The sequence below is a fragment of the Corvus brachyrhynchos genome, unplaced genomic scaffold (genome assembly GCF_000691975.1).
Source record: "Corvus brachyrhynchos isolate BGI_N302 unplaced genomic scaffold, ASM69197v1 scaffold283, whole genome shotgun sequence".
In the NCBI taxonomy this organism is placed as follows: domain Eukaryota; kingdom Metazoa; phylum Chordata; class Aves; order Passeriformes; family Corvidae; genus Corvus; species Corvus brachyrhynchos.
In genome coordinates, this window is record NW_008237409.1 from 1,987,788 (window position 1) to 2,002,047 (window position 14,260).

Sequence of the window (14,260 nt, forward strand, 5' to 3'; positions counted from 1 at the left end):
GAAGGATCCGGGAAGGATCCGCATCTTGCAGGTACCATGGGCTCCCCCCTCCCACTGTTCACATTCCACAGGTATCCAACACAAGCCCCATCCCTAAGGATTTGCAGGATTTGCCCCCAAAGGCAGGGATGCCCTCCTTCTCCTGGCAAGGACAGGCACTGCGGGAAGGGAAGTTGTAACCAATTCACTGCAGATACTCCAGGCTGCGGGAACACTCTATTTATTAGGTCAATATTTCATTTTAGCAATACAGTTACAGAATATCACAATGCTGGTTACAAACATAGGATGGCTCCATGGGTACAGAGGATGTCGGGCACTGCAGCTGGGGAGAGGTGGGGTACGAAACGTTCGTCCTGACACGACAGGGAGGGGGCTGCAAGGTCTAGTAATGATCAAGATACTTTTATATAAATGAACGTGGCACTACAGGTGGAGATTCTGGTTTAGAGGTGGGTTTGTGTAAGTAGTTCCATTTATACAGTTATACAGTTCAAGCAACATCTTTTTTTTTTTTTTTTAATGCTATTAAATTAAAATCCCCTGTAGTTCAATAAAGTATAAAAATAGTACTGAACCTGGTAATATTCAATAAAATGTAGAATTCATTCACATCATTAAGTAGTAAAGAAATTGTAAAGTTGTAGTTACCATGGCAACATTGCTTCCCAGAAAGGAATATACAGAAAAGAAAAGTTACACATATGGTACCTGCGACGAGTATTTAGCGATCCAACACTGAACTTGTGCACCACAAACCAAGTTTCTAAATATCTCTATATATTTATATAGTATATATCTTTTTCATCTTAAAATTTACTTCTGAAAAGAAAAAAAATGTGCACTTCAACAAACTCACTAAGGCCACTCATGCTATAGATACCGAGGATTGCAAGGAGTAGTGGAATACGAGACCCTAGAGCACACACTTTACATCACCCAGGGACACCTGTGTCACTGCCCAAAACGTTCCTGAGATTTAGAGACAAAAGCATTCCCAGCGCTGCCAATTCTTTGTAGGTTTTTGAATTTACATCTAGATAAAGGAAATTTTCCCCACTTCTCCCCGAAGCCCTCCTGGGGCCCAGTGTCTTAAGAGCCCCAGGCCACGAGTGTCACACACACCCCCCACAACGCAGAAGAGGCTTTGCAGCTGACACTGGCCAGGAGTTTTCTTGTAAGGGAACGAGGACTTCTAGATGAAATCAGGTTCTGCACAGGCAGCAGAAGGAAGGATCTGCTGAAAGGTTGGTAACAGCAACACCTGCCCTGCACTGCCTGCTGCCAGCCCGAGTCACAGCCCAGCCACATCACCCCAGGGAGGTTTTGCCAACAGCTTCCCCCCTGTTCGAGGCACGGTGAGTTGTCCTTTTTGTGCTCTCCCACGTTTAGGACTGAAAATGTGCATTTTTGTACCATGAGAAGCAGCAATGGCACCTTGAGCAAACTCCCCCCTCACTGATCCAAACAACCTCACGCTGAAAGTAAAATATTGAGGGTTTAACTTAATCAATAGTGAAAATAATTTACCTTGAGGTGACACCCGTCCTCACCACCTGCACCCAGTGACTCTGGGGTGATTGCTTTACTCACCTTCAAGGAAAAGATGCATTTCACAGGATTTCCACTGCCAGCACCAAACAGCCCCCGCGTGGGCACGTTGTGCATCTAAAAATGCCAATCACTCATTCCTGGATCGATGTCCCACCGTGCTAGGCCCCACCCCAGTACTGACCCGGCTGTGCATGGAAAAGCTGCCCTGGGCTAGGGCAGGAGGGGAGAGAGGAGCCACGGGGCACTGGAAAACCCCACAGGAGGAGAACAGAGGGGACTGAAGCCCCTGCTTTCAGCTCTGCCCGGGACAGAGCGAGGGAGGACTGGAGTCGTGCTACAAGATCCACTCCAACGAGTCCTTTACCTCCATCCCAGCAGGGTCCCACTCCTCAAAAGCACCAAACAAACTGTAACAGCAGAGAGAGCAACAGAAACAGCAGCAGCACAGCATTCCAGACAGGCTCCAGGGGCCAACACAGAACCTGCCAACAGCTCCCTTCGGGAGACATGGAACCAAACCCCCATGGGGTCAGTTCTGTGCTGTCCCAGCCACGAGTGCAGGTCCCGAGCAGGGGCAGCAGAGCTGTCCCAGGCAGCTGCAGCATCATCCTGCCAAGCCCCCATGCTCCCCCAGTACCAGCAATCAGCCACAGCCACCCCGATCCAGAAGGGACCTGCCCCAGCACAATGGAGCTGCAGGGATGCTGCAGGAGCAGCTCAGCCCCACTCAGGATTCCCTGCAGGCACAGGAGGAACACACCAGAGCCCTCAAGGATCACAACGGCCCTTGGCCAAGTCCTCTACCAAAGGGAATTCCCAGGGAGCTTTAGGACCTTCCTTCCTCCCAGCCAAGCCAATGCACCGAGCAGGCAACGCGCTGAAGCAGCTTTAGGAAAGGACAAAGAGTAGCAGCCACCAGAGCTCAGACTGAAGCCACCAACAAACAAACAGAAGGGATGCATTTGGTTACGGAAGCGCAGCTCCTCCCCAAGCTGCCCACACCAGAAGCTCCCCTGGCTGCCCTGACCTGAGGGCAAGCCATGAACAGGGACACAACGAGGGCTGGAACAAGAGCAGTGGTTCCTGCAGGCCACTGACTGCTGTCAGTCAAACAATGCTCCTCATCCCAAACACAACCTCGACACTTTGGGATTCCTTAGTCAAAAGCTGGCAACCCAAGACTGGGAACACAGAGTGGATAAATGATCTCCAGACAATGTCAGTGTAAATCCATGCACCCAGCTGGGAGCTTTAAATACTTCTGCAGTACAGAATCATCTTTAGGACAGCTTTAAGCCACTTCCCTGCCCAAGTTCTGACACCACTGTTACGTACTTTGTTTAACTTTAAATAACTTTTAATAGGACATTAAAATTCATAAGAAATTTATAACTTGTCAGTGCCATGGGCATTCAGGGAGAAGAAGGTTTTGCCTTGTATAGCTGAATTTGTCTGTAGCTCCTACACAGTCATAAACAAAAACTGCTATAAATAAATCACATTTTAAATCCACACATAAGTAAGTTGGATTTTCACTGAGCAGCTGTTGCAGACACACTGCAGTTAAGTCCTAATACCACAGGGGGTTTTATGCAAATACATCTTTTCACCTCAGTGAAGATATTCTAAATATGCAATCATTAATCTGCATCCACTAATTATGTCATTGCATTTTAAAGGTGATATTACTCAGCCTTTCCCCCCCAAAAAACACTTGAAGGCACCAAAATACGAACTATTGGCCTGTAAAATTTCACTTCTTAGAAGAGCCATTAAGCTCCACATCATGTCCAAAACCTCTATTTCCTCCCTGAAGATCATCCAGCACCTTTCCCTGCCACAAACCCCATAAAAACCAATGAAAAACCAGACCCCCAACAGAACATCCAGCCCCAGTCCTGCTGGAAGAGCCGGCTGAGCCCCGGCTGTGACTGGCCAAGGTACAAACCCCTGAAAAGAGGGGGAGAGAACCCCCAGACTGACAGAATCCACAGAATCCCAGATCCAGGGCACTGCTGGTGCCGCTGGCAGAGCTGAGGTAACAGCAGCGAGTCGCTTCTGGTTTGCGTTACACAGACTTTCAATATTGCCCAACGCCAGGAAATCAAACAAACCCCAGAACAACACCCGAACCCAAACCCACACAACCAAGCAGCCCCCAGCAGAAGAATTAAGACAAGCAAGTGAGAGAGGCATTCTCAGAGGGTCTGTACAGCTGAGCTCTGCTTCATAAATTAACATAAGGAATCGGTTTCTGGTTGTACTCTTGTTTAATGTAGAAATGAAGCATCACAAAAAAAAAGACCTGTTGTGCTTTTTGGCATTTTCCACTGACCCCTGCGAACTGTACAGTAAGTTGTGTTCTCCAGAAACAGAAAATGGAACTGGATTGGAATACAAAACTCTTCACTGGTATAAACAAGGTATGGCCTCTGTTAGCAGAGTAAGAGCCCGTGGGAAAGGAAAGGAGGAGTGGCTGCAGCAGAGTGGAGCGTGTGGAGCTGTGGCACTGCCAGGAATCTCTGCAGAAGCTCGCTGGGTACAGACAAACCATCATTTCACTTCCTAGCTCTGGATCTATTACATGGATATCATTTGCACTGATCAGACATCTAAATGAGAGTTCTACTGTCAAAGTGAATGCAGGGGCAGAAATACTAAATTAAAGCCACTGGTCCAAAACCGGTTTCTAGCAGGCTGGTCCACTGTGGTGTCCTGGTCCTGCTCAGGTGAGCACTGGTGGTGGCACCGAGGACACTGTGGTTGCTGGTCTATGGGATCTGTACTGGTCCAGTTCAGGGCATCCACAACAGCACAGGCGGCACTCAACGAGCGGATGGTGCTCTCCAAAGTGGGTCTTTGCCACTTTTCTTGGTAAGGCAGCAGCCAAGGCCAGCACATCCTCCCTTTGCTGGCTATTTACCATGAACTTTGCTACAGTGATACAGCAGAAAGACCTTTCTCTATAGCTCCTCAGAGTACAGCTTTTGTTCTCTCTGTGAATCAGCAGAAAGCTCTCGATGAAACCTTCCATCTGTAATAAGAATGCAACTCTTTTGAACTCAAACAGTTTTATTTAATGTTTTCTTGCAGACTTTCTGCAAAGTAGCTTCTTTTGAAACAAGAGAGAAAGAAGGGGGTTTTTTTGGGAATACCAAGTTAAAAATGTGAGCCGAACTAAACATGCCATACACATGCTGAGAGGAATTTAACACACATTCATCCGTATGGGCACTCTTCAGTAGACTGGACCAGTGTTTCAATGCAAATTCCAGCCCCCAGAGAACTACATGGTTTAGATTTCACAGTATGACTTTTCCCCCTGCAACCTGGGGAAAAAAACCTTAACTGGTTAATTGACCAAGTTCTTAGCTGCTCTGTCCATCGAGGTTCTGAGACATCAGAAAAGACTGGACCACTTCTTCTGTGGACTGGGGGCTGGTGCTGACGTCCTCCAGCGCATCCGTGACCGAGAACTGCCGGTCCCGCAACCGGTTCCAATTGGCCAAAATGTTGTGGTACTCAAACACCTTCTCATAATTGCCAATGGAATTGTACAGTTTAATGAGACCTCTGTAATCGTATTCAAGTCCACTGTATCCTTCACCAAAAAGCTTCTTTCCTAAAGAAACCCAAGAGAAAAACCAAATTGAGAGGTAAAATATCCATGTGCTGCATCTGAGTTCTCAGGTTATTTTTACCAACAAAGTTTGCCTACGTTCTCCATTTATGTTCTAGCCACAAAATGCTGTCTAAAGACTAACAGCCAAGTTATTTCCTAAAAACTTTAACACATTTAAGTTTCCTGTGGTCACTTACCAATTGCTATGGATCTCAGATAAAGCTTTTCAGCATTTTCATACTGGTTCATGTCATAGTTGTAGAGGGACGCGAGATGGCCCACGGAGAGGGCAACTTCGTAATCCTCCTGCCCCAGGAGCTGCTCCTTAATCTGGATGGCCTTGATGTGCATTTCCTCTGCTTCCTGTCAGGGCCAGATTCACACAGGTCAGTCAGACACCACTCACCAGCCCAGAAAAAGAGGGGAAAGAAAGTTTAAAGAAACTTAACTATGTAGCAGCTTAAACAGTAGCATTTTGTAACAGGCAAAAAGGAACAAAGCCAAATATAAACCAAGTTCTCCAATTCTTTAGTTAAGTGGATCAGCAGATTGTAGCACCAAGCTCTGCCACCCTCTGAGAGCATCATCCATCTCCATGGATTATTTTTGCACAAAGCTTTTGAGGTGAATGATAAAGCACAAGTTTTCCAAGCACAGAACTACCAACTGAAGTTAGGAATTGTGGACACTGAAACCCATCATTTGTAGTGACAGATTTCAGCTGTCTTGCAGATTTTGGGTCACAAGTAAAGTCTTACCTTAAACTTCCTCATGGACTGATACAGTCTGCCCAGGTTGCCGTAGTGTTTGGCTGTTTGCACGTTGAACTCCCCAAAGGCTTTTTTAGCCAACTGGAGCGAGGAGAGGTGTAGGTCATGAGCCTCCTGCAGCAGCCTCTGCTCTGTCTCCTTGTTGTGACAGTCTATGGCAATCTCCTCCAGGATAAGTGCTGGGGGCAGGAGAGAGGAGCTGTTACTGTGTCCACACACAGCTCAAAGCCACAGACCCCAGACACCTCGGGACACAGCTCACCAGGCTTTGTGCCTGTCACAAACTGCTTTCACACTGCTGTCTCAAGCTCCCAACACTATTTTTATACTCTGTAATTTTACTGCCCCACACCAACTCTTCTGGCTAAGTCCTGAAGTTGGGATTTTTTTGTATTTACAAGTGTGCTGTAAACACCAAGGACTACAAACACCTCCACTGAAAAAGACAGCTCAAGCTACATTGCCTGGTAGGGACCAGGATGAACACATCCAAATGGTTCAAACAACAAAGGGAACTACCTTTAACTCTCTTTGAAGAGGCCAAGAGAAGATGGTCTTCTGGGAGAATGTGAGTGATAATGCCAATAGCACGTTCAGCATGGAATCTGAGAGAGTTGAAATAAAAAATTCAAGATACATTTATGTACATCAGCAGCTGACTGATAAAATATTAGAAATATTAATGCAATGAACATGCATTTAAATGACAGTCAAAGTCTGGGTCATTTCAGAACATTTTTCTCCATGTACAGCACTAACTGTGCTGCTGTGTGTTGTACTCACAGTGCATTGTCAAATTTCCCAGAGCTGTACTGGTGAACATACGAGGAATAAGCCAAGTCTTCATGAGCTGTAGCTACGTGGATGTTTTTACCTCCAAACACTGACTGCCGGATATCGAGCGCTGTCTGCAAGGGTTCCAAAAATACAATTTCATCAGTTAACACAGAAAAAAACCCCAATCTACTGGCTCTGAAATTCTCTTTTCTCTATTTGAGACACTAAATACATAAAACGAGTCAGAGGAAGACAAAGAAAGCAAAAACCCCATAGCTGGCGGTGTTCAGGGTTTTTGTAAACATCATCATTGCAGTCATTAAATCAACTAGTCTCTACCTCCATGAATTAACTACAACATCTGAGAGATTAAAAGTATCAAGAGAAACAAGTCCTGCTGCCTACCTGATAGATGGCAACAGATTGGCAGATATTGTCTACGTTGAGCAAGTAAAATCCGTAGTCTAGTAGCGTGTCAGAGTATTTGGGGTGCTTGGCTCCAAAATGCTCCCTGCACAAACACACTTCCATTAGAAATTGAGGCACGCTGAGTATAATTTTGAAAGGTTTTTTTCTGGAATGCCCCTTACCTGGCAAGGTACACAGCGTGCTTTATGAGCTGCTCAGCCTTCTTGAACTCCCGTTTCACCACGCAGGCCTGGGCAGGGGAAGGGAAGCACGTGAGGAGCTGGGCACTCACAGCTCAGCCCCTCCAGACACTGCCACACTTACTGATGTTTTTAATTTCAAAATATCATTGTGGTTATTAAAGGACTTTTCAATTATTTAAGAAAAGGAGCACAGCATTAATAAACTGATTTTATCCTGCCTGACTGAAGGGACTGTGCTGTACCTAGTCCAGATCAAAGAGGGAACAGAGCCCTTCTCAGGGAAGTTCGCAGGTTAACATTGTCACAATGGTCACTTGTGCACCTCTAACTCAGTCTCAGAGAGAAAGAAATAGAAACAAAACCCCCCACCCATTCTGAGACAAACACAAACAAGCCTTAGGGCTCCTGAGGAGAATTCTGGAGTTAACAACCTCTCTTCAGCCATTCTTGGCAGCAATTTAGTACCCAAAACAACAGGGAGATTTTAGATTCACCTTTGATGCTTGTCGTAGCACATCCACCACTACTTTTACAGGCAGCCCAACTGTGATCTCCTTCATGGCTTCTATGCACCACTTATAGGCCTGTGGGACAGAAAGGCACCAACACAATGAAGCTGGAACTTCACAGCGTTGTAACATTAAGAAAAAACATTACCTGCCTCTGAAAAGCTGGTCATTTACACTCCAAAATTTAAAATATGCTGTTTGATTGCTTATGTGTAATGAACTGTCCAGTTATGTCTTAAAAGACAGACTTAAAACCCACTTTTAAGGTTAACAGTGAATATGTAAGTATTTTATATTAATCTAAGGTTTATATTATTACAATTACATTTACAGACAGAACAGGGCATTTTATAATCTTTAAGCAATCCTCACAATTCCCAGTGCGCAGGACAACACCCTGTCAGTGAACTTAGGGGCTAAAGGAAAACCAGTTTATAGAGTAGTTTCACTTAAGACAGAGTTTTACAAAACAGGTGCAAAGACTGACTTCTGCTATTCATTTTTACCCATTAAAATAAGCCTTTATAATATTTCATTGACAGACGACTAACAGGTACGGGCAAGGTAACACATGTATCTTCATGTTGGTCAAAGTGCTGCAAAGAGCTTACAGACTAACACAGAACGATACATAGAAACAGCAGTGGATAAATGAATCGTTGCTCTGGCAGTGCCACACAGCTCCCAGGGAGAACAGAACCAGGACTAAGGAGGAGCACCCAGGCAGGTGCCAGTGCCCCCCCAGGCCCCCTCACCTCGTCGTAGTGGCTCTTGGCGAAGAGCAGGGCGCACAGCTCCCCGTACAGCGCCGCCTTGTTGGCCTGCTGCCCGTGCTTGGCCAGCTTGTCCATGTAGGACTGTGCCAGCTTGAACGTCTCCTCTCCCAGGTGGTACTTGCAGTTCCCGTTCCGAACGTGCAGCAACCTTGGGGGATGCAGAGAGAGCTGCTGAGGGCGGCTGCAGGAACCGCTGCACGCACAGCGCCAGGGACCTGGTGGGGGACGCGCACACGGCTGGAGCTCTGCCAGCCCAGCACAACTGCCCTGCCTGGGGGGGGTCACACACCACAACAGGGCACAGGCCAAAAAAGAATTTTTCCTGCTGGAAATGTCACAGGATTTTACCTATTGATGCAGTTTTGCATATCCAATGCACACTCTGGTGTGGTGTCTTTGTGTGTTAATTTTCATAAAATCCATTCTTCTCAATACTGATGCAATTCCTCTCCCAAAGCCCTGCCCTACACAGTCTGAAATCTCTCCCACCTCCTTCCCAAAGGGTGGTAACCCCAAACAGCCACAGTAAGTACAACACGGCTCATTTTCTGCATCCCTATGCTTTCCCCCCAAACCCTGAGTAGCTCCAAGTGGGCATTTTTGTCCTTTGGGGCTTGGGGGAGGTCTTCACAAAAGATTTAGTCACATCTATTCCACACACGTTCCAGCACCACCAGGAGAGACTATCTTATTGACCAAGTCCACAAGAACTCCAACACCCCCTGCTCTTCCCTCTCCTACCCTGCTGCCTTCCCATCTCAAGGATCAACACCCAAATACAGCCAATAACACCACACACTGCTGAAACCTATTCCTGCTTCCCTAGAGAAGTAACAGTTCTAGCTGCTGGCACTTATTTTAAATAAAAGTAAAGAATTTGCTCATTAACATAGGCTGATGCTCACTGGCTTTAACGAGGTGCATTTGGAATGGGTGTGTTAGGATATTCCAAGCCCAAAGGGCAGAGCTGGATTCCCAGCCAGGGCAGCTGTTCCTGCTCCATGGCAAACACCTGCCAGTGAGCAGACGTGGAATTTTGGTGAATTAACCTCCACTGTCCCTGCTGGAAATGTGTCATTAGACAGTGAGTAACAGACTGAAAACACCAGGCAAGGCTGGGGAAATCAGGACAACACAGCACAGGGAGAGACCTGCACAGAGGGAAGGGAAGCAGAATGTGAAGCTGCATTGCAAAGAGGCTCAAACTCTGACCATGTGGGTTAATGTACAGGAACAGCATTTTAGTCCTGATATGATACATTAGGATAAAACTTCCAACCAACTGTTAAAGGGGAAGGAGTGAACAGTGAAGGTTTTGCTAATTTTTTTTTCTTTTCTAAACCTGTTTCCACTTGCTCCAAGTGGAGATTTAAGCTACTGCAGCCATGCCCTCTGTAATACAGCTCAGTTCACCCTAAAAACTCGGCCTGTCCAACACTGTCCCTCTGTTTCCCACCCAAATGCCTCACCAAACTCAAACAGTAATGAGAAAAGAAATAGAGTTTCCATTTTCCTAAGCAGGGCATGAAGGCAAGCACATGACAGATGTGTATTTGCTGCACAAAGAGAACATCAAAAGAAAAGCCCTTCAAAACCCTGCAAAAGCTACACAAGCTCCAGCTCTCCAGTGGGAAACAGCACCACGGCTCAAGAACAGACAGCAAAAAGCAACACCCACATTTTTCCTTAAATAAAGTCTCGGAACCAAACACAATGTACAAGTGCATTGTGTGCCTGGTCACAGGAACATTCCAGCAACAAAGAGACGAGAGAAGAATTAAGTAAACACTTTCCCGAAAGAGAAAAAAACATTTTGCCAACACCATTCAGTTGGGAGCTGCTGTGCAGCATCAAAACCACGGAGCCCAAATCCCATGTAATGGAATAAGCCAGTGGAGACAGCACTGCAATTTAGATAAGCTCCTGGGAAAGATCATATCCAATGTCTGGATGCTTCAGTGATAGTGTCTAGAAACAAAGAAATCTCCAAAAAAACCCAAGCTAAACCTAAGCCAATCCTCTAGGATAAGCAGAGTTTATGTGATCCAGTTCTGAGTAACAAAAAAATCCTTTATTAATCCAAAGGAATCTTAGGAGATAAAGCCAAGAGGAAGAGAGAAGGCCTCAAGACATTTATGCTAATAGCTCTGAACCTCTTTTGATGTCTGCAATAACAGCTTTTGGGGACTAACCTCCCCCAACAAACTCAGTCTCTCAGAGCCAACACAGCAGCTTAGGAAGTCTAAAACCACCAGAAGAAAACAACCTAAGAATCAGCCAAACGTGCAACAATGAAGTGGGAGAACCACGTATTTGTGTTATGCATTTGTACCTTACTGTTAACACAGAATAATGAGAGAAGGCAAACCAAAAGGAGCACCACACATGCAGGGAAGCAGTGTACAATCTCAGAGGAACCTCCCACCTTCCCAGCTTCTCCACAGAATTTACTACTGCCAGGACAAGGAAACACCAAGTTGTGCTCAAATAACACAAAACTTCACACATTTTAAACTGTGTTCTATTAATAACACAGTGTATTAATTCAACCCCCAGAGAGTTGCCTTGTTAGCTTTAGAGCAAGAGCTGCCACTTTAAAATAGTGTCATACTTTGAAAAGCTGGACTTGAATTTTGTTTCCTTAAAACTCCCCCTCACTCCAGTGCAAGCTCAGTGCACAAACATCACACCCTGCAGTGGGGATCAGGTGGTCACAACAGGAAGTTTATTCTCAAGTTGAGAGGCAGTAAGCTGAGTATAACGACTGCTCTCTTGCCACAGAAAGGTGTTCAGATTTTACAGATTTAGCCCTTCTCAAAGTGTTTGACATTCTTTCAGATTGGTACAACCCCAAACCAACGATGCCAAGTGTTTGGGAGATGCCAGAACATTTCCCACTCCCCCTGCTGCGCGGAGGGGTGATGTCCCACACAGGCCAGCAGCGTTCCCTAGAGAACAATGGATGTCTCTACCAAACAGAGCCAACACCTCCAGGTCAGAAGGGTTCATTCTAACACAGGATGCTTTCTTCTAGCAGGGAGTGAAAATCTCCTTTCCACAACTATTGTCCAGCAGAGACAGTTCCCTTTTTTCCCTGCCTTTCTTTCCCTTCTTTTCATTTCTATTTGGAGAAGGTGACAGAGTTATTTTTAAGCAACTTCTCCAGCTTGCCAAAGAGCCTGATACAACAAGAAAACTTTTTTTAGATTAATTAGAAGGCAAAGGACCAAGCACTAACTGTGGCTCTATATCCATCACTCCCCAGTTCTAGGAAGCTGGATACGTGTGCCCAGGCTCCTGGCATCATTTCTGGAATGCCAGCCAGCAGAACCAGGCAGAGCAGCATTGCCATGGCCCTGGGGCTGGCACAGGACATCAGCAGCTCTTGGCAAAGCCTCTTTACTCTTCGTGTTTGCCCAACCATAAACAAGATGCAGGGCTTTTTTTGGAGCAGCTTTCCAAACAAGTTTTGCTCTATATTCAGATAAATACAGCACATGCTTTATTATTTGTTACAGAAGCTAAAAAAAAAAAAAAAAAAATCCTAATTTAAGTCTGCCCAGCAGCCTCCAGGTGCCCAAGGGCACATCTGGAGTGTGCAAAAACAGGTTGGTCATGGTGAGAGCAACAAAACCCAGCCAGCTCCTGCCTGCAGTTCATCACACCTCAACACACAGGGGGAAGAGCAACAGAGGCCTCTGCCAAGGGAATGTGAACCTCTGCAGGCCCTGAGAAACAAGGCAGCTTCAAGACTCTAGTAGCAAAAAATCCCCTTTCCCAAATGTTTTCAGCTGTGGCTGGAGGTGCCCACAAGAATTGGACATCCAGATCTTTCTTTACCCAGGCCCAGAGCTAAGTACTCAGCATGGAACAAGAGAACTCGCTGGATGTGGAATCAGGAAAGGCAAGTTCTGATTTTATTTCTGCTCAACTGTATCTATTATTGCTTGCATTTGGATTTGGCAAATTCTACTTGTCATAAATAGAACTTCAGCAAAGTCCAACACAGAACATTCCTTCACATGCAAAAATCCTTGAGAAAACAAGGATTCTGGACCACTCTTGTTATCCAGCAGTGTTCCCCATGAGAGATTACAAAGGACAGCAAAACACTGGGTTTTTTAATCCATTGTACTATGCTGCCAACTTAGAAGCTGAAAATCCAGGGATTAGTGTAAAACAAGCACCTCTTGATCTTCAGCTCTAGCCAGAAAAGTGTTTTGGTGCAGCAGAACACCAAAGGAGCATCTGGAGCTGGATGGCTCCAAGGTTTCCCAGGAATTCAAGGTGAGCTCACCTCACACAACACTCCACAGCACGGAACCAGTGAAGGATTTCATCGTGGAGGGTGCACAGCTGAAGGCAGGAAAGGAACACCTTCTCAGCATCACTGTACCAGCCTGCATCTGACAGGAACCCCCCTGGAAAAAAATCAGCAACAAACAGCAAAGTGAAGAGCAAAACACATTGGCAAGAGAAAAAGGGTTTGCTCAAGTCTTACAAAATGATCACCTATTTCATAGACCTGCTTCTACAGACAGAAATCCTGTCAAGGTCAAACCCTCCTGACCTGAAAAGGATGAAATGTAAGAGGAGAATTCTCCTACAGCTGAAGGAAATAATACTTTGTTTAGGATGGCTTTTTGGTATTACAGAGTTTTCCTACAGATTTCTGTCAAGAAAAACTTACCAACACCAAAATCATGCAAATTCCTCATCACATCTGCAAACCAATTTTAAACCTAAACTATTTGAACTAAAAAAAGTCTATATATTCTTAGATATTAAATCCAATATGTTTCTTTTAAGACACCAAGTAGCTTTCCAAAAATTCCATTACAAAACACACGTTCTTTAAAAGGCCAATCTTTAATGGGGAAAAAAATTAATGTTAGATTAACTGAAGCTTGCAAGAGAGAAAGCAAAGAGCCCATGAGCAGCAGTTACCTAAAACAAACCCAATCTGGATTGCTTTTTCTTTCACAGCAGCATCTGACTCTGCAATGTAGGAGCACCGTCTGCTGAAGGAATAGGCCAGGACAGAAGCAACCTTGACTCCATGGTCCATCAGAGCCTGGAAACAGTGATGGAGCAGATGTCTGCAACAAAAGGAAGCACAGCTCGGTTACACGTGCAGGTTTGAAAGCAGTCAGTTGGCTCTCATGAATTCAGAGGAGACAAGTCAAGCCCAAGCCTCCCTCAAAACCCAAAGCAGATGAGTACAAGCCCCACTGTGAGGCTGCAGCTGATGGATCCCAGGTGTTGGGTGACCCAACACAAAGCAAGTGCACACCAAGGACACCCTCCCGTGGGAGCCAAACACAAGCTGCCCACACAGGATTAAAACCGGGAAACAACAGTTTCCAGCTCAAACTCACCAGGGAGGAGGGCTCCAATCCCCCCCCCCAGCACTCGCAGACAAATGAGCAGTGATGGCTTCATTAACATCACACATGCTATGGGAGGAACCGGTGCCTGAAGACTCAAAGCTCATCCCGGTTAGAATGAAAGAATCTGATCTAAAACAGTCAAGTTCTGGAACACCACGAATTGGAATATTTAATGACAGGAAAACTCTTCAAACTGGGGCGATCCCTCAGGATTTGCTAAATCAGCAGGACATGGGGGCTGGGGCTGGCCT

The 14,260-nt window shown here is 45.7% G+C and overlaps 1 protein-coding gene across 1 annotated transcript in view; it reads right to left on the reverse strand.

Annotated features, from left to right (window-relative positions):
- Positions 1 to 204: 204 nt before the first annotated feature.
- APPBP2 (amyloid beta precursor protein binding protein 2) overlaps positions 205 to 14,260 on the reverse strand; it is a 33,961-nt gene continuing 19,905 nt past the window's right edge. The window contains exons 4-14 of the mRNA XM_008631084.2: positions 13,567 to 13,718; positions 12,917 to 13,040; positions 8,599 to 8,767; positions 7,829 to 7,918; positions 7,314 to 7,381; positions 7,129 to 7,234; positions 6,730 to 6,854; positions 6,466 to 6,551; positions 5,935 to 6,125; positions 5,374 to 5,539; positions 205 to 5,176 (exon numbers count right to left, since the gene is read on the reverse strand). Of these exons, the coding sequence (XP_008629306.2) occupies positions 4,923 to 5,176; positions 5,374 to 5,539; positions 5,935 to 6,125; positions 6,466 to 6,551; positions 6,730 to 6,854; positions 7,129 to 7,234; positions 7,314 to 7,381; positions 7,829 to 7,918; positions 8,599 to 8,767; positions 12,917 to 13,040; positions 13,567 to 13,718 (1,531 nt within the window). The 3' untranslated portion in view covers positions 205 to 4,922. The remainder of the gene's footprint in view (positions 5,177 to 5,373; positions 5,540 to 5,934; positions 6,126 to 6,465; positions 6,552 to 6,729; positions 6,855 to 7,128; positions 7,235 to 7,313; positions 7,382 to 7,828; positions 7,919 to 8,598; positions 8,768 to 12,916; positions 13,041 to 13,566; positions 13,719 to 14,260) is intronic.